This window comes from Nothoprocta perdicaria, unplaced genomic scaffold (genome assembly GCF_003342845.1).
Source record: "Nothoprocta perdicaria isolate Ctin4 unplaced genomic scaffold, notPer1 scaffold_23, whole genome shotgun sequence".
NCBI classification, from domain to species: domain Eukaryota; kingdom Metazoa; phylum Chordata; class Aves; order Tinamiformes; family Tinamidae; genus Nothoprocta; species Nothoprocta perdicaria.
This window is the reverse complement of record NW_020455455.1, coordinates 480599-506111: the sequence shown is the minus strand read 5'-3', so window position 1 is coordinate 506111 and position 25513 is coordinate 480599. Positions and strand designations below refer to the sequence as shown.

Sequence of the window (25513 nt, the reverse complement as noted above, 5' to 3'; positions counted from 1 at the left end):
CGTTGTGTGCGGTGAGAAAGGTTTTCCCCAGATGTCCTTACAACCCTCGTGTTTGCAATGCCCAAACATCAGCTGTCAAAGAGACAGWAGCCTACAGACCCTGCAGATCCTGTGGAGACTTTTCAGGAGAAAAGGGGTTGTTATCTGCTCCAGAGGAGCTCCCAGACCAGCTTGACAGCTGGGGGCTTTGTATAAGACCTGTTTCATACTTGCTGTGACTCACTGTAGGAGAAAACCTGGGAACAGTGATACCTGGGAAGTGGGAGGGAAGAGGGAGCAGCAGCGAGAGGCTGGCGGGGCCAGGCCTGGCTGCATCTGTTAAAAACTTCTGTACAACAGAAGAATCATTGGCAGCTCCTGAAAACATCTTAAAACACAGGAATTTGGCCAAATATCTTCTACAATTAATAAATAACTTTYGGAACAAATACATTATGTTCACAGAATCATAGAATGTTTAAGGTTGGAAGGGACCTCCAGAGATCACCTAGTGCAATCTTCCCGCTCCAGCAGGGACACCCAGAGCGTGGGGCACAGRGYRGCATCCAGGCGGGTTTGGAAGATCTCCAGAGAAGGAGACTCCACAGCCTCCCTGGGCAGCCTGTGCCAGTCTAATCTATTCCTAATTTTCTGCTTGAGCCAAAGGATGTGATAGAAACCACTTTGACCTGACCTGATTCTATAAATCCCCCTTCCTATTGTGGAACAAGAGAAAACAATAGACCAGAGCAGGGGCAGGCAGGTTGGGGGCTGCAGAGTCGCAAGGAGGCTTTTGAAGGGGCTCTGGAAGTATTTGCCAGGCTGGACCCGAGTCCCCACGTGTTGCTGCAGTGAGAAGCAGGGGGCTCAAAGGCTGTTAAGGATGACAGTCTAGGGCTCCTTTCACAGTGGATGATCCTTTTACAGTGTCACTGCAGGATGATGCGGGATAAGGAGAGGACAGTGGCAGTAGCTGGGAGATCTGTCACCACATGATTGTGCCACATGCCAGAGGAGCACTGTGTAGAACTGGAGAAGGTTCCCTTTCTGGATCTGCAAAGTTTGTCTGTGCCCCAGGGCTGCTCGCTCATGTTTAATGGAAGAACTGGGATTAGCCCAACCCTGCTGCTAGTCCCGTCCTTCACCCACAGGGACTAATCACAACAAAATGCCACCCTGTGCTGGCAGCACAGTGGCAGAACAGCCRTTAACTCAGGCCCCCAGGTTGGCAAGGCAGCCCAGAAGCCCCGTAGCTGCGGCACAGCCACGGAGCCCTGCGCCTCCTCCTCGGCACAGCAGCCTGCAGGGGTAGCTCCGCTGGGCGCCACAAAGCAGCTGAGCCCGTTGGACTGACCCAGCAAAACACCTAGACATGAGGGTAGCCCAAAGCCAAGTGCCAGCTTGGAACGGGGCAGTGTCTACAGCCGACGGCAGGGGCAGAATAATGCTCGGCAGGATTGCACACGGACACGGATGCTCCCTCACAGGGACTTGTGCTTTTGAGCTGTGCCTCCCCATCACTGCTGCTGCTGCTGCTGCTGAACTACAGGCTCTGTCTGCAGGGACAGCTGGATGTCCTCTCCAACTGCCCAATCAGCACGAACGTGTTTTACATCCACACGCACAAATAACCTCTCTAGCTTCTGTAACAATCTGGTGTCAAAGACTGAGCTGTTGCTGTATTGAAAAACTGCTCTGAACTCAAAATCTGAGTGGCCCAACAAAGAGCTGGGAGTAAAACCCTGTGCAAGAATATTGCTTTATTATTATATTCTTATGAAAGTGAATGACAGGAGAAATCAAGATGTGGGAAAAAAAAGTCTTTCTCCAACCCTACGCTTCCAAATTGTCAAATTTACTCCCCCAAGTTGTCCTGAGCTCTGCTAATCCCTGCCATTTCTTCCTTTGTGGCACTTAGCAATTTTCCTCCCTCACTTAGCTACTCAAAATAGATCCTCACGTGAAAGTATGTTAAATAGAAAAACAGACAAAGCTTTACAAAAGGAAAGAAAAACAGAGAGCAGCATCTGCCTCCCATCGTTGTTATGTGGCATGCGAGTGGGGCTGAACACGGCTTCGATTGGAGCGTGAAGGGCCAGCACTGTGGGCAGCCGGGCACGGGCAGGAGCAGTCAGAAGTGCTGGGAGGTGAATAGCAAAAGACACGATTGCTCTAAGGCTCAGGATCTAAAGAACTTGCCAGGGAATGCAGTATAAAATTATGTATGAAASAGGCAATTAAGAGGAAAGGCTGCCTATTACAGAATGCTAATTGCAAACTCCTCCCAAGTAATCGCACGAAGGAAGCTGACAATCAAGCTACTGAAAATTCATTTGCCACTTGATGGCAGAGACTGTTGGTGGTTGGCTGTGCTTAACACGAGCATTTCAGCAGGATCAAATAGCAGTGTGAATCCTGGAAAATCTGCCTGGCAGGTGGAGGGGTTTAAGGTGCAAAAGGTCAAATAGTATGGATGTAAATTTTGCATTCTCAAAAATGGACAATAAGCTTGAGAGTCTTAGAGCGTGTGCACGTAGACATCACCAAAGCAAATCGCAGGCTTAGCATCACCTGTTTTCCCTCTCCTGTCAGGGAAATCTTATTGCCTGCTCTACTGCTGATGAACATGAAGATGCCAGTTAGAAAGAGTTCCTGCCTGTATTCTTTGTAAATCTCTACCAACTTGGTAAACTCAGTGAAAAGATACAAGTTTCCATGCATATTTAACACACATTCTTTGTATTTACATTTTTCACTTTATAAATACGTTCCCTTTCCGCTTACCTCAACAACACTTTTCCAGTAGTTCCTTAAAATCCTCTTTTCATTCTCCACTAAACATCTTTTCGTTTTAAGGCAACAACTTTTGTCTAACCTTTCTTGCAAACAAAAACCCTACGCTCTCATGCTCACCCAGCATTGAAGAGCCACCTCAGAGTTTCTCCTTGCTTTCTCCAGCCATCCAAAAGTCTGGCCAACCTCAGTGCACCTACAAAAGCCGAGATGTAGCCCGCCAAGGATCTTCTAACCTAGACCAAACATTTCACCTGAAGGAAAACAATGTCTTATGGCCAGAGAGATCAGAGTTGCTAGCTTTTTGGAAGAGTTCTTCTACGATGGTTGGGGATTTAACCTACTTGGGTGTTGCAGAAGCTCTCCTTGGACAAGGCCCACCTTGCTTAAGCCCAAGCAGCTTCTCTTTGGACTACCCAAAGCAACRTTGGGAGGTTCTGCTGAGAAAGCAGAGGGCTCACGTGAGCGCGGCGCTCACTCCTGCCAGCCTGGCCTGGACGTGAAGGGCGCTGCTGTCACCTGGCCTTGCAGAAGCATTTCTGAGAACAAGGTCCTATTCGATTCAGTTCTGTTTGGGTGATACTCATTGTCTGAATAAAAAATAAATACATAACTTCTGAAGGATATTTTCATGGAAAATATACCAGTTTCAAAGCATAAACCCATAAACATTTGTTATAGCTAAAAGAATAAAATTTTACAAGTTTCTACGAGCATTTTTTGAGATTTTTTTTTGATATTATATGTGCATAATGTTCCTAACTATTCTTACAGTGCTTACACTGTGCATGTATTGTATGCAATAAATACTAAGCTACAAACTAAAGAGGAGAAATAACCCTTGGCAAAGGTACCTTTGTCAGTTAATACATCCCTGTCTTTTCTCTTCTAATGGCCTAGTTCATTTAAATCAGTGAGAAAGCTTCTTATTCCTTTAAAGGAGATTACTGGGGTTTGATGGTTACACTCTGTCCAGAAACTGGAATTACATTAAATTATTACCTGAAAATTTGCAAAACAGAGATATAATAAATGTCTCACAAATAAACCCTATTTGAGTTATACTATTAAAATCATGGTCTTATTTTTGCACACCCAGAAGTGTATTTGCATAAAAAATGGATATGAAAATGCAAGTTGGAAAAGTAGACATATAAAATAACATGAACTTTTCTAAAGATTCTTTCTGAATTGTTTTTCCTCAGCAAAAGTAATCTGCATTCTCCAATATTTAATAAGCAAAAAGAAATACAACTTAGCTTATTAACAGTTACTGAAGACTTTAGTATATAAAATGTTATTCTCTGTGAATCTAAAAATATATTTAAATTTTCCCCCACAATGGCGGTTTTGAAAAAATGTTTTTCTAATATACTAATTTTAAGAAAATCATTTACACGTTAAGAGAAGTGTGAAATCCTGCTAACASCAAAAAGAGATCTTGATACTTAGAAGCACAGACACTTTTGCAGCAATACAATAAATATGCTAGGTCCCTAAGCTCCAGATCAATTCAAGCTTCAACACAACACAACAAAATCACTCGAATAGTCTAATATCTCCTAATTCACATTGTATATTAAATCTATCTATTCCTGAAACTATTGCATAAGAAAAATATTAGCAAAAAGTGGTTCTACATACCAGAGTTATTAGAATACTTCTTCCTCATTATTTATCTGCGACTTATACATGAAACATTATTAATTTATGTGGCCTTGTAAACCAAACTGTGTGGTTAATGATTCACATACACTTGTAACAACTGATGTGCTTTCAGTTGTGCGTCGGGTAAGTGCTGTACGTTTCTCTGAGAAAACACCAAACCAGCATGTTTTCTCTTTTCCGTATTAAGTTTGGCCCAGGACTTAACAGCAGCAAGAATGACCCCTTGTCTAGTAAAATAAGCTTCTCAAGGAGAGTGAGTAAACCTGTGAGAAGTSGCCTGGGCACAGAATTTTCATCTTATTCATCAGAAAAAAACCCAAAAAGCATCAAGTGAAAACAAAACAAAACAAAACAAACACAACAGAACCACAAGGCTGGATACCTCTGCTCACACGCAAGGTGCTCCAATGGTGCCTCCTACTGTTTCCTTCCATGTAGAAGGCTCCGCACACATAGCACCAAATTTCAGCACTTTCTGGACATGAAGCTCTCATTTGTTGGTGTTTCTTAGGACAGGAATGAGAGAGCAAGGTGCTTGAGCATGGGTGGCCTAACAGGCTCAAGGAAAACTGGAGTGTGGGCACAGATCTGTGCAAGTGTGGCAATCTGCCTCTTTTTAGAGACCTGCTTGGATCAAAGAGAGTCTTCTCCGACCTTCTCCTCCAGGCTGCCAGACTAAAAGAAGCAACACCTGGGACCAGAGGCAAGGAGACACTGACACTGGATCACTACTGGAAATTTGGAAGAAACTTGTTGGAAATAGCACCTGGGGATGTCCCTGAAACCTGTATTCAGAAAGGTAGCTGAAGGAGAGGACCTGGAGCCAGAGCAACTGCAGGGATGTGTGACTGTGCAGCTGTGGCTTAGCCCTTAGCACTTCACTAGCTGACTTCGGTGATTTTCTTTTTCCTGTCAGTTACTGGATCTGTTTTTTCCATGGAATTATGTAGCTGTGATGAAAAAAAAACGCTGGTGGGAGACTCCGTTACTYGTAACGCCCTGTTCTCTGCTGAGAAGATCACAGTGCCTGGCTGCCATCACCCTCAGAGCCGAGGGTCTTTGCTTATTTTTAATGTATTTTTTTGCTGTTGAAACACTCTTGCAGAACACATGCAGGCATAGTTATTGTTCAGAAGAATTGCACTCTGAAGCCTCATTTAAAGGGTATGTGAAGAGTTTTCATTACAATCTGGAAGAAATATGTCAAAAAGCACTTTCCACATAGACTGTTTCTGTATCTCACAAGAGGACAGTAAAGGGTGAATGTACCCAAAGGCTACACCTATGCTAGTTAAATATGTAAGTAAAATAAAAAGAGCAAGGGCATGGGCTTAAGCACTGTCCCACAGCTGTCTATGAGCCCAGTCCCTGGCATGGTTTTAGCCATTTCTCCCAGCATTTCTCCAGGCAGCCAACAGGCCTTCTCCCTTTTYTAGTATAAGTGAAGCTTCATGGGTTGGCAGAGGTGATGGGAATAAGAGCAGACCTAGGATGTACAGGAGAGGAACAAGTGGGATTTCTTTCCAGAGAGATGTGGGGTTAGATAAGAGMTACCACAAGGGCTCTATTACGGAAATCTTTTCCATAGATCTTTGGGAACAAACCTACCGAGACAGAAGGCAGATTTCTTTCTCCTTTCCTGCCATTCTGGAAAGGGATGCTCAGAACATCCCTGGATGTTCTGGGAAGATACTCAGAACATGATGAAGAATCCCCTCCTTGGCCAGCTCTTCTTCTGGACCCCCGGTTGTGCCCTAGCCCTGTGCTAGCCCGGACGCAGCACCATGCACCTTCAGCACCTTCAGCACCTTGCAGCACCTTCACATCCAAGCCCTGATGCCAGTTTGTACCTTCCCCTGCCACTCTCCTGAGCCCTGGTTTTGACACTGCAGTTTGGGAAACACTGCTCCCATAATGAAATTCCCTGTGATTTCCAAGCCCAAATGATTCTCAGCATTTCTTGAGTCATCACTAACCTTTCGCTTGAATTGTTYCCATTACCCATTTAGTTTCCCCCTCATAATGTGCTTACAGTCAGCAGTCATATTTCTTCCAGCTTTAGTTTTGTGGAGTGTAATATAGCAAGCTGCTCTAGCAGGCAGCAGCTGCACCGCTCTGTCTGAGAGATTGTGAGCTTCATTTGGAAAAAGAGAAACACCCCAACACGTATATTCTCAGCCTCAGTTAGCACCTGGAGAGCTCCGGGAGAGCTCCCTGACAGCTCCTGGGAGCCAAATGCCCCATAACATATACGTGACAGCTCAGCGCTAGCCCAAGTGCGGAATGGTTTTCAAAAGTGCTAAGCTGTGGAAAAGACTTCCTTGTTACTGTTGCCAGGCCCGAATTTGGGCTKTCCTTGTTGCTCCGAGCTGTTAAAATTATTAACGCCAATTCCACGCGGGCCCATGCTTTATTCCGCGGTGTGAAAGCCCTGTTGGCGCTCGGCTCCACGAGGCCATGGAGGAAGAGGGCTGGGCGCCCTCTGGGTGCCATGGCAGTGCCATGGCGGCACGGCCTAGCACGACACGGCCCAGCCACCAGGCCTCGGCAGCCACGGCGGCTCCCYGCCTTCTCCTGCCATGGCGGGGGAACCGAATTGCTCAGCTCGGAGCCGGGGCGCTGCTTCTGCCAAGGCTGCGGTGAGCGAGCGTGTGTCGCTGGCCCCGTGGCTAGCAAAGACCAGACAGGGACAGGGAGAAGCAGCCTCAGGGGCTGGGAGAGGGGAGGGCAGCGCCCAGGACCGTGCTCGGCACCGGCTCTAACGCACGGGCCCGCTCCCTGCGCCGGTGCTCCCAGCTTACCCCCAGCTAAATGCACGGAAGCTGGGGCAGCAAACGGCTTTTACGCATTGAAAACACTTCCTTTTTTTTGTTTTTCCCCCATACAGTACTAAAAAAATAAAAGCTTCTTTTTAAAATACTGAAAATATATTTTAGTTAAGGTAAAAATACTAAATATATATAAAAAAAATCGTAAGATTTAAAATAACTGTGCTAAAAAGGCAGGTGAATTGCTTTGTTGTTTTGACATTCAGTCCTGGCACGCTAAGCCTATGGAGAAGCCTGTGCCGATATACCCACATGGTGGTTTAGGTGAGAAGCTCATGCATTTCTGCATAGAAAACATGTCTGCTTAAAAAGTATAATCTAASGGACTTCTGTGACAGTAATGATCATGAACTGTGATGCACGGGAGGTGGTGCAGGTAAGGCAGCGCAGTATACACCCTACAGTGCAGCAAAAATGTGTAACTGTGCTTCTTTGCAGGTAGAGAGTTCTCTGCCTCTAAACTGGTAATGGGGTTTTTTTATATATTTTTTTTTGTTCCTTTTTTTTGGCTGAAAATGAGAACAGGTTAAAGGGGAAAACCTGTCCCGATTTTCACTGTCTCCATATCAGAAAATTGTGACTGAGAGAGAAAAAATGTGCTTGCAGCTGTTTTCTGAGAGCAGTGACTGGCTGGAGGATGGGGTAGCACGTGCCTGGATTCCAGAGCAAACCAAGCATTTGGAAACCAAAAGGGACTTTAGAGAACAAGACCCTAGAAAACAAATTAATTTCTCTTTGCATTACGCACACAAACTTAGCTAGATAATAACTTGTTTGTGTACAAAACCCCCTAAAGTTGAGACATTTATTATGATGACTGCTATCACTTTTACTTTTTATAGAGCAGTGAAACAATAAAATTATCCATCCCAGTTTTCAAGTGGGAAAGCACCTGCATATAAACAGTAGCTGGATGAATTGACAAATATATATCAGTTAACTGCAGGTTGCAGAGATATGATATTCAATACCATTCAATGCCATTCTTTAAATATCACTGTAAGTTATCACATAATAATAATAATAATAACAATAATAATAATATTAATAAAGTACCAAATCATGGTTTGTGGCTAGAGAGAGAGATTGCATCATGTTTTGGCAGTGACTYGATTATCCTACTCCACACTGGCAGCATTCACTATTAAAAGAATAAAATGACAGCAAAACTGGTCAGCAGCTTCTCTTCCATCTGGAGTTTTCCCAGGTAGATAAACAAAACAAAAAACAAGACAAACATAAAGCTGCAATGGGAACAGGTGAAAGCCCTGGCCCTTGCATTGCTCTGATGAAAGTAAACTAGACTGATTTTCTTAGGTAAGCTCATCACAATCCCAAAAGAAGAGCCAGGCGTGTAAAACCTCCAAATAATGACCTTCAGTGGAACAGCTATGTGGTTTGTATGGGGCAGTGGCCTTGTCAGCTACATGTCTGGTTCATTTACAGGTTTGTCTTCAGTCAGCATTAGGATGCATTCACCTCACTGGAGTTTTGGCTGGGTGACATGTGTGAGTCCAGATTCTCCTTGCATTTCTCCAAGTCGTGGAAATACGGGTGAGACAGGGCGACGTAGGCAGATATTCTCTTGGCTGGATTGAATGCTAAGCATTTCTGTAAGTATGAAAAGAAGCTGGTTTTAACAAAAATGTGCAGTGAGCTTTGCTAACATAATATGTGCATATTAATGCATGTCACTGTCAAATTTTGAATGGTATTAGGCACAAAAGGATCTCACTAGGTGCTGTGTGATAACCATTCATATTAAATGAATGGATTCATAGGATACAAATGTATCTCTCTCAAACTAATAGAGAACAGCAAGTTAGAACATTCAAGTATCTTCAGTTTAGGAAATTCTAGAAAACAGGTTTTCTGGAATTCAGATGCATGGGTCATCTGTCTCACAGAATGCAGGGAACAACTGTTCATAAAGGGCTTTTGAATTCCCCCAGTGTGTCTTGGATGTTTGGCTTGGGTGTTTGACTTTATCCCCTTCATATTCTAATATTTTGTGTTCATTTTTTCCTACTTAAAAACAAATACACAGAAAAACAGATTCTATCATGTTAGAAAATGTAACCTATGCCATTCTGTCAGAGTGCAGAAARCCCAGCTCATCATGCTGGTCAATAGTCTTTTGTGTCAGTATGTAGTGTGCTAACTATGTGGGCTTATACTGTATTTTTTTTCAGTGTCTGTTCAGGCCCCAGCACAGTGAGGTCCAGGGTACCTATGGTGACTCCTACGCACTCGGGCAGTGCAGAGCTGCAGGATTTATTGCTAAAGGGCAACCTTTAGATCATGGTTTTCTGTCACAGTAACGAGAGCAGTACAAGCCGATCACTGCTTGTGTGAACCATTCCTAGACAGATAAACACTTTTGTAGGGGGGTTCACTTCTTGCAGGCAATGGAAGCAATGGTGACTTTCTCCGCYCTGCTTTTCATCCCACGGTCTCTCAGAGCTGCGCTCAAATGATCACAGCTACTGTGTCTGTGTCTGATTCCAAAGTTACACATTTTCTGCCTTGCTTTTACCAGCTTGTCTCAGATCCATTCTGCTCCCTACTAAATTAAAATCTTCAGTTTTAGGGTTTTTGTATTAATTTCAGTGTTTATATTCAGTTTATTCCAGACTCACTTTCTAAGAACCCCTTATAAAAGCTTCAGTGTCCCCTCMATATAAACCCCCATCTTCCTCTTCCTAGTTGTATTTTTCTTGTCTTCTTTCCAGATCCTTATCCCGGCCTTTCCCCAACTTGCCTAGAACTTTATAGATCTTTCAAGCACCTACAACTTGGAGAAGCACAACAGAACCTCACCAGAAGTAAGTCTTTGCCCAGTTCATCAATATCTGGTACAAACTTTTCAATGGGTTGTGCAGGTCTGGAAGTGAAAGCATTTCTGGGAAGGGCAACATCATTGGGCCAGTCCTCTTCTTCTGGGAGCCCAATTACACTGTGGAAGGAAAAATATAATGTTAGCTCTGGATATTTATGCAACTCTCTCCTTTATATTGATTCTATGAAGCAGCAGTTTGCTTTATGAGTGAATCTATTAGTTTAAATGCAATTACTTGTAATGCAATTACTGGTCACTGTGAAGAGAAGGTGATGGGTGTAGGACCCCCACATGCTTTGTAGAAATCACTATGTCCAGCCTAGYATTATGACCTAGTTCTCAATTTTCTAAATCTTGGAGTTGAGAAAGGGCTGGAAGAAATTTGCTCAGCTCTTGTCTGGATGGTGCAACATGTGTCACTCTGGGATGATTAAAAGCAGGAAACTTGAAAGGGGAATCTCATGCAAGGATCTTAATTCACAAGAATAGGGACTGAGAGAAGACTACGGGTGAAGATGAGGGTAAGGCAATAAAAGGGAAGTTTCATAGTGCTTCAAAGCTGTGTGCAGTAAATGTTGCCCAAAGTTAAACAATTTATTTGCTTCGTAATACAGGTTCTAAAGTCTCAGTTTGAAAGTGGCATAGGAGCTAAGTGCCATTTTGTTTTTTCTTTTAATTTTATTAGAATATTTTATTTAGAATACTTTATTAGAATATTTTAAATCTCTTTCTATCATTTATATCTCTATAACTTTCAGTTTCAGAAGGTACTTACATTTATGAAATAATCATGCTAAGGCTTAAAAGCCCAAATACATGAATCATTATGGGAACTCTAATCCAGAAACCTCCAGTGTTTCTGGATCACATATCCTGCATTTCATGTTTTAGCCTGATGTTAATGTTTGTGTTGTGGTGGTAAAATGCCAYTTATCAATGGAAATTCTGGAAAAGAATGTGTGTTACCTGCTAAGTTTTAGGGGAAAAACAATTTTTACTGTTTGTAAAATTGATTTTTATTAGAAATGTTGTCAACGTGGGAAAATGAAAAAAAAAAAGCATTAAAAGCTTGGATCTGCAGTTTATCCAATGCCACTAGAGAGCAGCATCGTCCATTTTTCTTATTAATTGAGTTTGATAATGGCCTGAGTGAGGCCAAGGGCCAAACGCTTTCATGTAAAACATAGGCTACCTCACTGAACTTAGTGGAATTACTTCATATTTACATGGGTTGTAGATTGTAATTTTGCCTTATTTAAAATGCTTCTGAAAACTAATACTATGTCCTTGAAACAACAACATGACCAAGAGGACTAAGCAATTGCAGTCTTCGGACAATTTATTTTTGCTCTTTCTAAAGATACTACCACTCTTGGGAAAAGAAGAGCTAAATCTGCATGAAAAAATACATTTGATTTTTACCACCGCAGGCATGTGGGGATGATGTAAGGTCATCGTGGGATGATGGAAGAGTTAAATATTCTACGTGACAAGGAGGTTTAACCTTCAGTTCAAATGGGATTTGTTAGTCCCAGGTCTTTCTGTATTACACATGGCAGATAAGAGTAGTAGGCACAGGCAGGACCAACAGAGAGCCATGAGGCAGCTTGTTGCTCAGGGAGCAGGAGAGGTCCAGGAGTGGGGAAGAAAGACACCTGAGTTACGCACACACAGTATTTAAAGATCATAATAATGAATTTCTTTACAAAAACCCCTTAACAATGAGTAGCTGCCCCCATTCTGCTCTGGCAGCAAGGCCATGTGGGCGACTAAGCTTGGGAGAAGCTAGGACGAGCTTCACCTGCTGCCACAGGCTCAGGCCTGGTCTTGAGGAAGGCTGAGTGTTTTCCTTTGCCGCTGATCCCACGGGGAGACAAGTCTGCTCACGGCGCTGCAGCAGGCAGCCCGAAACGCGGGAGGACATCCCACACGCTGGCAGTGTCCCCGGAAAGCAGGAACCGGTGCTGGAGCACGTGCTCGGGATTTACCCTCACCCACCGTGGGAGCCACCTGATGCAAATCAGGGCAGCACGTGGGAAGCCAAGGTAGAGCACAGCCCCTAGGGCCGACAGGGCGCATCGGTCCGGCGTGCCCGAAAATCCTCGAGCAGCTTCCTGCCAAATTAGCCTGCAGAGTGACTCACTACTGCAGAAAGAGACAATCCTCCTACCAAAAGAGCGATGCCTAGCTCTCCAGCTGTGAAAACACCCCAATAAACACTATTTAGCATGAAATCCCCCCCAAACCCAGGAACCAGACTTTGGAACTATGTAAGGTGAGCTGCACAAAGAGCAGCAAAAGCAAACTTTCTATTTAAGAAGATGTGTAATGAGGAATTTCTTCTAAAATTAGCACAGCGTTTTCTCTTCTTGATTAAGGGTTGAATTCTTTTCTGTACAGGTAATCCTGCCCCCTAGGGATGGAAAGATCCCCATTGGAGGCTGCTGATGGCTGGTGCGTGGTTAATCCTATCTCCAATCATTTGGATTTTTCCCTTTAAATGTCATAAAGAAACAATGATCTTCAGAAAAGTCACAGCTATGTCTTTGTTTTTCTTTATTTTTTTTATAGACTATGCTGCATGTGTTGGAACTGTCTTCATTTAATTAAGCAGCACATAGTAGCACCAGGAGAGCAGCTTTGCCAGAAGAAGAAAAAGTACATTTTAAGGGCTGATTTTTCTGGATTGGGCAGGAAGAGCTGTTCAGCGCATGACAAATTAACCACGCCAGTGAGTCACATACACTGGTATGGTATGCAGGAAAGGGAAGTCAACTGTGTGAAATCAAGACCTGCAATTTAGGAACCTCATATTAAATAATGAAAATGCTTAGAAACAGATCTGTTATGATTTGAGAAGTGGTAAACACRGCTAAACAGAGAAATTGGTTATTTGATAGATTTAAGCTCTCTTCCCTGGAAGTTTTACTCTCTTCTCTTTGGCGTGTCTTCAGGGGAATACTGCTTCCACCTTGGATCCATGTCTAAGTGTCTCTCACTTTGCCTACTGACCTCTTCTGTCTTCCAGACACCTGGATCCCTGCAGCTCTCTTGTACCAAAAGCGAAGACCAAGGTGCATGTACGTGTTTCTTAAAATTCAGAATTATTCCTGGCTCTGATGAGCTTTTACACAAAAGAGATGATTTATTCCCWTTTAATTATCATATCGATAATACAGGTCATTTTAAAATGATTTCTTAAAACTAAAACCATTATTTTGGAAGTGAATTATTCTAACCAATGTGCTCTGTGTATACCGAAGAACACAAATATGAAATCTGAATGTTTTAAAATGGTTTTAAAATAAAGCCATCTCCAACAAAACACACATTTATAATGCTGATATTCCTTCTGTTCTCACAGTTCCCTTCACTACAAAATATGATTGTTAATCATTTTAAYAGGCTACACAATGCATTTTAAAGATTAAAATATTTTTTTTCTGTACAGAAGTCATGGGCTGGCACATTCAAGGTTTCATTTTGGTAACAGTCTACGGGATTCTAACGTTTCCTGAAATACACAAATCACAGAAAAAATAAAACTCTGTTATAAATGAAGAGAATTCTTGAATGTCTCTAACTGTTTGGGAAAGCGTGAGAATGCATCATGCAAATATGTTTAAAAGTTTTAAAAAAGCCCAAAAGAGATGTTTCTCCTGACTTCCTGCTGATGGCTGTTCGTTCTGCAGAACTATATTCCATGTTGCTTCCTCCTCCCACTCTGACCCAGAATAATCGGAAATATCATGTTGCATTCAGTAGCAATAGGAAATATGTTCTAGGAATACTTTGTTCTAATCACATTATTGCATAAAAAAACATAGCAAAGAGCAAAGACACTTCACAGTGTTTCAGCATTAAAAGGATATTGACATAGTGCAACTTGTTATTACTTACTCAAAGATTTTTCCTAGCTGATCAACATCTGAATTTCCACGAAAGAGTGGCCTGAAAGAATAAAGAAATATTTTTTAGGAAATGATTTCCTCAAAGTCAGCATCCACTGGTCATTGAAAGCTGCCAACATAGGATGAAAATGTGTTTCTTTTTGAGGCCTCACTCCTTTTGCTTCACGTTTTATCCAGTTTGTGAGTGCATCATCTTTTAAGTTTCTGCTTAAATCAGTGAAAAACAAGACAGATGAAACACATCTTTGAATATGTTACTTTAGAGAATTGATTATGTCCTTTAACAGGAACAAAATAACCTTATCCCTCTCAACTTGTAGTCTCCTATGAACTATAAAATAGATTTCATTAGAAGGAACATACTCAAAGAGCTCATTAGAAAGAAAAAAAAATGAGTGAATGTCATGCAGTCCATTTTAATATAATAAAATCAAATATGAATTATTAAGGATATCAGTTGAAAATTAAATTCCTTGCATATTGTACTGGAAAGGCACTCCTAAGTTTGGGCATAAAATGACAGAGGATTTATGAAGGTTTGTAAACAATGGCATGTGAAACAGTACAGAATTTACCTTGAAAGAGAGGAATACTTCTGCTGCATAGATAAAGATATATTCAGGAGAGAAACAAATTAATAGGAAGAACATCACAACAGGTAGAGTAAAGGCTTTTAGAAAAAAAAAGACTAAAAAATACTTTCAAAGAGCAGTAAACATTCTTTCCTTCTCAAAGTGCAGTTTAATATATTTCTGCTTTGTAATTTGTAAAATACTATCATCTCATAGTGACTAACCAGTAAAATATAAAACTCAGATTTGTGTCCTATACTGCCAACTTCTCCTGTAGTCCAGCAAAGTGTGATCCATAGTGCAATCATACATGTAAACTCCAAAGAGATTCCAGCATCTTCCTGATGGATAACCAAGGATCAGCCTGTGAAGATCAGCCCTGAGACCCTGAGCAGTATTTTGGTGCAGTAAGACGTGGGCAGACCTGGTGGGTTAGTTGGAAAAGGGCAATTCAGACACTGCAAAGTGACATAGTGCGTGAGTTGCCCCTCTTTGCTGAAGCACAGCCCTCCAGAGTGCTGCAGGGTCTGAAACTGCTCCCGTTTTCCCAAGCATTCAACAGAAATGCTTGGAAAACACTGTATATTCCCATCTTCTCACTAGCATCCTTCAGTTAGGAAGGTCATTTCTCCTGCCTCTTGCTGCATCCTCCCTTTCTGACCAAGGCCCCGAACCGCTTCACAGTTCCACTTCTGAAAAGACCCTTCCAACTACGCTGGGACAGCAAGGAATACCCGGCTCTGAACCTTYCCCAGCCACTGCCCATGTTCAGGAGCAGGCACATCACCTCTTGCTAAACATGTCTTAATTCCTGCAAAACAGGGCAAACATCTTGCAACTCTCAGTGGGACAGGAGAGCTCCACCTCACTGTCTATCTTGCAGGGCCACATGGAATACACCAAGCAGAGCACTAGGACAGATCTCATTTAGACATGATCTCTCATCTCCACAGAAATCTTTGCTGCAAGAAAAAGAGCAAAGCCATAACTGGATGACATGCTGCTGTCTCCGAAAAAATATTTTTCTTCCTATTTGCTGCCAGCCAGGTTATGTCCTACCCGCTTGCACCGCACACTGCTCTGCACGAGGCCACTGAGAGAACCACTTCACCAAGTTGGATGGGAAACTGCACAACACCAGACTTGAACTTGTGAGATGAGGCAGCCTGGTACTTGTCCATAAAGTACTGTTTACTTTCACTCTGAAATAAATAATAATAATAATATGCAGGGATTCCCACATATGCAGTATGTTTATTAATTGCAGCCTCTTCGACAAGACTGTTTCAACTTACACTTAGAGGTTTCTGTGTTCTTTAGGTGGGAAAACTGGGTAGGAAACCCAGTAATCCTGGCCTCTAAAAAGCCCAGCAAAGCTTTACTTCACACAATCATCTACTTCTGCCCTCTCTTTTGAACTYGATATGCAAACTTTTCAATATCTACTACAATCCTACTATTTTCTGTGGGGGAAGACACACTCCATAGCTTCCAAAGTCAAATAATGTGACAACCTTAGAAATTTTGGAATTACTGCTTATAATTATTAGCATACAGTCTTCTCCATTACTTCAACAATTTCACTTTTGCTTCCAGCRTGACAATATTGGGACCCTTTAAGCTAATAAAATGTGCACAACCAAATAACCCTACCCATGCGGCYGGGAAGCAGGTCTAATGTTGTAAAACGTACGCTGATCCCTGTGTTAATGTGAAAGCTTGGCATAGTCAGCCTTGCTCTCAAATCACCTTAGGCAGCGTCATGCCAAAACAAGTACGATTCTTGGGATTTTTAAGAGAGGTTTTTCCCATCGCTGCTGCTGTCTCAGATTTACTCAGAGCTGAAGCAAGAATTTAAATTATTTTGAATATATAATTACACAGCACAAGGTGACCTTGCAGCACACTTTGATATTTCATCATAAYGAAGCATTGTTAATTCAGCTTTCAGGCTCCTATCCACCCCACCATCGCGACTACAACGCCAGCTCCGGGCTCGGCACTGCCAAGCTAATGAAATTTGCCTCGCGAATTTTGGCTGCTGGTTCAATTGGAATATTGGACGGCTGATTGGGGAAGTAGATCCACTTAATCAGCAGCCGAACAAAGATCTCGTCTTGCATTTTGGCACTAGCTCTTCTTAAGCAATGACTTGCCAGCRCCGCACGTCCAGCACACCTTATATGGGAACTTTTATCTTAAGGAAGTGTTTTTTTAATTCTGCTACTAAGGGTGGGCACCAGTGCTTCCAGTCCTTACCCAGGGATATGTTCTCTTCTCTGTGAAAGTGTTTAAGCTCTGAGCTCCATTTAGATCTAGATCCGCCTCGTGTGGCAGCAGTTGGAATCTGTTCCGTGCCTTCAAAGAGCTCCTAAAAGWCTGTGTCTGTCTCTGGAAAGAGGGTGCAAGTGGTGCAGAAAAGGGGGTGCATCCAGGGGAGGCACTTGCCCTCTCTACGGTTCCTTGATCCTCTCAACCTTGCCTGAGTTGGCCTGCTACAAAGTCCACGCTTGGAGAGCTCCCAAGCCGCTTCTGTCTCAAAACACACACTAGAGCAGGGAAGAAGACGGGATAAAAAGAATTCCAGTGCAGATGAGACCAACTTAATCTACCCGTTTGCTTGAGAAGTCTCAAATATTGTAACATGGCTACGCTCTCCTACTTTTGTAGTTTTTTTTATTATTATTTAGGGAGAGAGGAGGAGGGAAGTGTTRTAAGGGATCTGCAGGATCCTGCTGCCCACTTTGATGGTGATTCCTTCCCCAGGCCTTGGAGACAGTTTTACCCAGTCCCTCTTGCACAATGTCACTCAATGGAGGGAGGGGGCCATTTACTGCTACTGTAGCGCAAGAATTGCCCTTAGTCTACACACAAAAACGTATTTGGAGGTACAACATTATTACTCCGTCCTCTGAAATAAGTTCCTTCTCAGTCAAAGAGCACGTGTTTTTGAAACCATGGAGTTGTACCGGAACTAGCACTTGCTCCTGAGGTACAGACCGTGCAGCTACACAGTGAGGGGATATTAGTTATGAATCTGCATTGTGACTATTTCCACAGGATAAACCTAGCTACCTTTTCATAAGGCAATCCAACACAAAGATAAATATAACAGTGAAATAAAAATGCAGGTCACAACTTAAAAGTGCAATGTAAAACCACACAAATCCTGAACAAGTTCGCAGCTGCTTATAATTTAGATGGACTTTCACCACTAATCTTCTGGCTGAAAGGCTCTCATGCTTATAGGCAGCTGAACAAATTAATTTCTCTTTTATCTTGTCCAAAGGAGTATGCTTGGCTCACGCTGCTGTCTCATGCTGTCTTTCACCTACACTGGATGTTCTGTCTAGCTGAAGCGGGTATCTGTGTCCGAAAGGTTAAGGACTCTATTTTTCAGATGCTCTTTTTCATGTCTGTGCTACTCAGTACGAACTGAGCTATAAACATTTCCTAAGTCTCTAGGAAAACAAAAATCATCCCTGGTGCAACTCCACTAACATGCCAAAGCAGTTCTAAAAGTAGTGTACACAAAGACAATGCAATGACACCCAAAAGATAAACGAGGTTTAACTGTAAACTGCGCTGTAACTTCTAGACTTTACTTTTAGCCTATGGTCCACAAAGCACAGGGGCTCTGGAAGAAACTGTAACAAAGTTTTGATTCATTCCAAGGTTGGAATTAAAGGCATTGGGAAACACTGCTGTAGTCTATACTGCAGTTTAGATATAGGAAAAAAACCTGCTTAACAACATAACCAGGGAGTGAGGTACAGAAAAAGATTCCTGGGTCCCCTGATGGAGACCGGCATTTTGAACCAATTGCTGCCATTCTGATTGGAAACTGCCTTTTAATTTCTGACCTCGAGCTATTAAACTAAAGATAATATAGATRTATGGAGAAAGCTTAGGTAAAAAAATATAGTAACAAAGATGGAAAAAGTAAAATAGTAATGAAGAAAAAAGGCAGTGAAGAAATTCTTTCTAATCCAAACATATTACAAAGCCACAGAAACAACTCTAGAGTTGCCAATGAAACTGCCTGCAAGACGAGACAGGGAGCCAGATACGTAAGAAATAACTTCCAAAACAGTTATCTGGAGTCTGTCCACGAGCGCCTTTGCTCCATGTGGTGACAACAGCAGCTGGGAATCCCGTCGCCTTCCTTGCTATCGCAGAGGAACAATATGGATAATCTCCCGATGGCTGATTTGAATAGATCCAGGACTTCACAGCATCACAGAATGGCTGAGGTTGGAAGGGACCTCTAGAGATCATCCAGTGCAACCTTCCTGCTCCAGCAGGGACACCCAGAGCACGGGGCACAGGGCGGCATCCAGGCGAGTTTGGAAGATCTCCAGAGAAGGAGACTCCACAGCCTCCCTGGGCAGCCTCTTCCAGGGCTCTGGCACCCTCGCTTTTGGTGAAATGCCTGTATATTGGGTGCTGTGTGTGCAATGAAGCCAGATAAGAACCACGTGCAATCTGAAGAGCAGCTCGGATGGGGAAGGCGCAGCTGGTTTTCCTGGGCACACCAGGCCAAGGAGCAGGGGGCTGCTCAGCTGAAGGCCTTAGAGAGGCAAGACAGGGCAGGCATCAAAGAGAAAGCCCCTGGTAACCCGACACACTGGAGAAAAAACTGCAAATGAAAAGAATACAGGAGCAGTTTATGGAAGAGGGAATTTTGGGCATTGGTAAGGCTACAGCAGTTACATTTTGGAGTCTGCGTGTGTGTGTGTGTGTGTGTGTGTGTGTGTGTGTGTGTGTGTGACAGCAACAAGGTGATGGTGAAGAAACTTGGACACTAAAGCCAAGAAACATGTGCCAAGGAATCCTGCATCGTGCTACGGGAAAGCTGCCAAGCTACATAGTCTGTGACTCAGAGATATATTTAAATGATGTTTTGTTTTTCTTTTCATATTACAAAATGTGAATAGCTGGCAAATAATTTTGTCAGATTCTCAGTTACTTGTTATGAAGAAAATATTTTCATTTTCAGAATTAAAAACAAATAAGACCTAAAACAAAATCATGAGATGACTCGAAATAACATGATCTGGACTATCCTATGGAAACCTTTATGCAGAGGGATTATTTCTGAGCCGACTCCTCACTCGTGTTCCCACCGCTGCTTCCCTCTGACAGCTCCCCAGGACAYGTCTGCGCTGCAGAAGGAGACTAGAGGAGGACGTAAGGAAGAAACACGAATCCCTGCAAGGAGACCAAGGTCCTTGAGCGCTTCTGGTGAGYAAGGCAAAGGGGGCAGAGCAGGAACCCCGTCTCAGCAAGCAGGCCCCAGCTGGGAGCGTTGCGTGCTCTGCACAGTTACCCGCTGCCAGTCCCACGCGCCTCAGCCCTTGTGCAATCCCCAGTTCTCATTTTAAATGTAACATTTTTTTGTACTTCGCCCTCTCCGCTCCCATTAATAACATCTCTGTGTGGGTGGCTGCCCGGCGCAGCATGGGGAAGAAGTTACTTCATGTAGAGCTTATTATGCTTGATCACAACTTGCTCAAGGCTTTGAAGAAACATGTACCTTCTCTTCTCCCACATGTGAGAAGGATGACACGGAGAAATGTTAGGCCTGAGGAAATATACGGTGCTAAAATCTGAGGAAATATACGGTGCTAAAATCTGACAAAGAGCTGATCAGCCATCTTGAGTTTCTCATTTGAGTTTTTAATAGCCCTAAAAGTTTTACCCCAAATCTACTGTTCTTCGAGTAGGATAGTACCATAATTATGGATAACACCTGTAAGATTATTGTGGCTACATAAGCATTAAACTGTTATCAGAACCTGAGCTAGTCTATTGAAAGAACTACAATTRTTATTAATATGTCTTCTGAAGACTCTCATGGACCTGCCAAGTTTCATTCTGCGGCTTGGGAAGGGCAAATCGGTGGCTTGGGAAGGGCTTCCGCAGCCTCCCAGGGCAGGAGCGTGTCGAGATCGCTCCCTGCTATTTGAGATGAAATTCCCAAAAGAAAGATGAAAATCCTCCTACGAATGCACAGACTATTTCCAAAGGCACATAACGCTGGCCTGTGAAGCTGGATGCTCTGTGAGCAGCGTGTTCCCCAAATGTCCGAGCCGGGCGGGAAGAYGCGGCCGGCAGCGCAGAGACGCTCCAGGACTCTGATCACATCCAGGATCGAATGCATCGCACATGTGGCTGGAAGGCAACAGTGTCCAAAAGGAGGTAAAAAGCAAGATGGAAAATAATGTTAGGAGTAAGAGAGGGCAGGTTGAAATGGAGTGTRAATTTGGCAATCCCCTTTCGGGGAAGTTTCCTGCTCAGATGAGAGCTTCCCGGTGTGGTTTTCATCGTGGGAAGCTGGTGCTGCTCTGCCGTGAGTGTTTGTGTCTTATGGAGATGCTTGACTGCCAGACAGCTTGTAGAACACAGGCTGGCAACCCGGGAAGAGCCCGGATTGCAGTGGGATTAATCACTAGCAATTTGTTGAGGGACATGGATGTTCCCTTGGAAAGCCCAGCTGAAAAAGAAAGGTCAGTAAAGGGAAATCAAGCAGAGGCACCATGGCTACTCTTACGAGCAAAGCAGGACCAGGCCCTGTGTAGATTCAGATTCAAAATACAGCAAAGAGCAAGAGAAAGTTTAAATGAAAAGTATATAAGCATATAAGCATTCCCCAAACTCCCTCTGAAAGTGGGCACAGGAAAATGTTATTCCGGGTGCTCAGCATTTGTGTGATACCTTTGAGGTAAGTAAGTGTTGTGTTTCAAGGCCCCAGGTGGCCTTGAGCAGAAGGAAGGGCCTCATCCCTCGCTGCTACATTCAAAAAGCTCTAGCACAGGCATCAGTGACCCCAGGATCAGCCAAATAAGCTCTGGTTTCCCAACCTCTCATAAGAAAAAGAAAAAAAAAAAACAAAAAAGGTCTTTCAACAAAAGGATATAGCATGCCTGATAAAAACCGAGTGAGGTGAGTGCAGATTTTATCTTTATCCATAATATGCTCCAGCATGGGCAGAGCTGMGCTGTTCCGGGGCAGAACTGCTTCAGTATTCATCATTTAACACAATTCTTTTTTTTTTTAATGGAAGAGCCTTGGAAGGTTGAATGTCCTTCACTTCTTCCCTAAGCACACACGTCACAGTGCTCTTATCTGTGGACATTTGCTTCTCCAGAAGATTTGCAGCAGGGCTTTTGGAGCGGTTATCTCAGCTCCGTGAGCGTGATACAAGAGCGGCGTTGGGAAAACCGTCCCGCYGTCCAAAGCAACTTCTGGAAATACGTACACAACTGACCTTGGAAAAAGGGAAAGGCTACAAAATGTACCGTTTCTGTTTGGAGGAGACCGAGAAGCTTTCCTCTCATTCGTATGGGCAGTTCCCACCAGCAACATGATTTAACTGTGTATGTGTTAAATAGCCCACTGCTGCACACAGTGAAACTCTCTCTGTCCTGTCAGTCAGCAGTTTTAGGCTTAATTATACAGCTGCTTCTGCTCCATTTTCTTAGCACCCAGACAGAACTACTGGTATGACAAATACAACACGATTGTGCTCTTCCCAACGATACTTATTTAGTTTTCTGTATTCTCTTCTTTCTCATGAGCCTATTTCATATCCCCCTTTTTAAGCTCGCACTCTCAAAACCAGCCACGCTTCTTTGCAGTTCTGGTGCAGGGACTGTGTGTCCAGGCAGGGGCTGAGGATGCTCCTTCTTCTCCACTTCACCCACTGAAGCCACAGGCTTCAGAGCTGACCTGCAGGGCTCCGTGCACAGGCTCTGCCCTTGGGCAGATCAAACTCATTCTCCCAGCTCATGGCACTGTTGTATTCCAGCACTCGTGGCATTTTCATACATTTTCAGCTCATACATCTCAGTTAAACACCTAGCAGACAGCATCACAATATTTTATTCAGAGCTGGTTGTGTCACCATGAAGGTGCTCTTGCTCATGCCGTATTTCATGTTGCAGTGAGGCACCTACTGTCAGGGCAAGGAATGGGATTCTTCTAAATTACAGGAGAAACAAGTTAATGCAAAGCTAATCCATATACTACACATACTGGTTCAATTCAATCTGCCTAAAGATCCTAAGCAAATTAACTTCAGGGTGTGTTTTCAGGGTTTTCCAGGGTTTTATTTCTCAAAAATGCCAAGCAAGGAGCTTCACAGACTAAAATGTGCCCTACAGATAAAAGATTATCTTAAATGTGTAATAAAAGATGTTGAGATGATRAGACTGGTATAGAAATGATGTGTTAGATCCATCATTAGGAATTAAACATAAAACAGTACATCTGTTTGGCCAGATTATTAGTCTAACAGTTTTTGAAATTCTGGAGCTGGAAAGAATAAAGAGGAAAGGCAAATAAACAACTATAGCACAGGGGGAAAAAAAGACAAAACAAAAACAAAAGACAAACCTTTTTCTGTCATCTGTAGCAGTGAGGTGACAGAGGTGACAATGAGCCAAGTGCGGTTGGGCATTGGCACTCTTTAAGACTTTAGAAATGAGAGATCTAAAAGATGTCCAATTTCCACCATCAAAAGGTGACCATCAAATTGAAAATGTTTCACAACATCTAGATGACCAAATTCTCAACAGGGAGTAAAAATCCCACAAGAAGGGGTTTCTTTTTTGGGAATGGACTGAAAACTAAGAGCGGGGAATCGTGGCCTGTCTCTGCAAGGGGCGCGAGCTGCTCCAAGGTGGCAGTGAACGCGGGCTCTGGTCTAGGGTCACGTCTGCYGCCCGGATTAGGTGTTAATGGCACCTGTTGCTCTAAGTCTCCCCAAAGCTTTTCAGACAAACCCAACACATCAGAAAAGCCCTTCCCCCTGCAAACTAATACCCCGCATCACCTTCACCTGCAACCAAATACTGCTGGTTGGAAAAGAATCTCTGAAAGGGGATTAAAACCCTGCAGACAAAAAAGGCCGGGAAAACATTTCCAGTAGGAACCAACAAACTATTATGTGAGCAGAGGTGAAATTTCAACTTCAGATTTTTCTCCAGCTGTGGAGGTTGAGCCTCAAAAGACATGAAAATGGATTAGAAGGATGAAGTGAAAAAATATATTTTAATTTGTAGCAGCTGTGTTGGCTTCCAGTGAATTAATAAACACCTGCAGAAAAACTTGAGATAAGCATTAAAGGTGGAAAGTATTTATAGCAACCATGCAAGGAAAACCGATACAGCTTTCAAAGGCCACTTAGCCTAAATATAATTTTGCCCTAAATATTACTTTTTTCCCAGGCAACACACTCAGGTTGCGCAAGCTGCAGGTTTTAGAGGCACTTGAGCATGTAAGTGCATGGTATTGTGCAGTCCTTTACTGGGAACACTGCTGTTATTTACTATTACTGATTTCACATAAAATTATTCTTTTCCATTTTCCCAACCTCCCCCCCAAAAAATAAAAGAGTAAGATAATTTTCTATATGAAAGAGAAACAATAACAAAAAGAAGGGAACTTCTGTGTGGCAATACTGCCCACCTTYCCCTCTGCTGTGTAGCACTGACATGAGTATATCCCTGCATATATAACTGCAAATTTTTAATTACATTTCAAAGCTTGAATTCCAAGATGAATCTGGGGACACTTTTTACTCTACTCTTGCTATTGGCTCTTGCCATTACTGAAAAAATAACCTGCTTCTGTCACTGGCACAAACCCTATTGCTTTTTGACCTTATTTCAATGGGAATAGGACACAGCTCTTCATCTCTGCGCAGTGAATAGTGCTGAATACCTGCCTCTACCTGTGGCACCCTTGAAGGTTTCCATCTACACATGACTTGCTGCTCACCCCCTTTGCCTCCCAGCTAGGAGCTCCTCAAGATGCTGATGCACTGGGAAGTGCCCTCACCATCAACCTCTTAACAAACCTAGTGGATGAGCAAGGTTTTCCTCTCTTTCTACAATCATTTTCCTGTAAAGGAAAAGGAATGMTCAGGCAGGAGGGAAGAAAGTCAACCCGTTGTATCTCTGAGTAAGACATTCAGCTGTGAGTGAGTTCTGACTTCAAATATATATAAATATATATATATACACACACATATCTACTCTTTCATTATAAGTGTGCCTATGTCTTCTAGTCGTAACTGAGCTATGTATCTTCATTCTTACAGCAGCAGGGTATGATTCATTACTGCCAAGCAGGCTTAATTTAAAAGCTATAAAAAGCAACATTACTGAAAAAATCTTTTGCTACATACGCTTATTTAGATGCTGAAAGCTTGAACTGCAATTATATGCATTTAAAAAGCACTTTAAAAATTATTCGGTTGTATGAAACAGCGTGTATACAGTACTGATATAATAACACAAATGTTTCATGGGCATAATCTAATAAAAATCATCCAATAATTGACAATAATTGGACAATTTCTGGATGATACAGCAGACTGAGTCAATCATCTTCTGAGTTAGTTGTTCATTCAGACTYAGTCAAAATCAATAGTAAATGAATCTTCATGCCAATTTATTCCAGCTCAGCTGAATAAATCAGTGCAAATGAAGTAACCCTCCTGGACGAAATTCCTATCTGACAAATGTCAGTATCCCCACAGCCCTTATTTTTGACAAGCCTGGACACTATAGGAGAGAAGCCACGAATATGGAGARTATTGAAGTGAAAGAAGCAAAGCTGCACCAGAGCCTGTGCGAGCAGCGCTTCCGGAGCGTACGCRCTCCCAACCTCTATAAAAAAGGGAAGCGGAGGGGACTGGGCATGGGTTGGAGGGAGTCCCACGCTGTGCCCAAGCAGGGGCAGGCTGCATTTCCTCAAAGCCTGCAAAACGGGCGGCTGACACGGGCAGTGCTGGGCTCGTCGCAGCCGTGGCCGCCGTGTCCCCCAGCCCTGCGCATGGCCGGCGCTGCCCGTGCCAGCTGCCTGGACATCTGCGTGCCTTCTTTTGGCAGGCAAAATCCGTGAGGCACCGCCAGG

At 43.2% G+C, this 25513-nt stretch overlaps 1 protein-coding gene across 1 annotated transcript in view; it reads right to left on the bottom strand.

Annotated features, from left to right (window-relative positions):
* Positions 1-8206: 8206 nt before the first annotated feature.
* CDK6 (cyclin dependent kinase 6) overlaps positions 8207-25513 on the bottom strand; it is a 109902-nt gene continuing 92595 nt past the window's right edge. The window contains exons 5-7 of the mRNA XM_026039430.1: positions 14008-14058; positions 10089-10224; positions 8207-8879 (exon numbers count right to left, since the gene is read on the bottom strand). Of these exons, the coding sequence (XP_025895215.1) occupies positions 8733-8879; positions 10089-10224; positions 14008-14058 (334 nt within the window). The 3' untranslated portion in view covers positions 8207-8732. The remainder of the gene's footprint in view (positions 8880-10088; positions 10225-14007; positions 14059-25513) is intronic.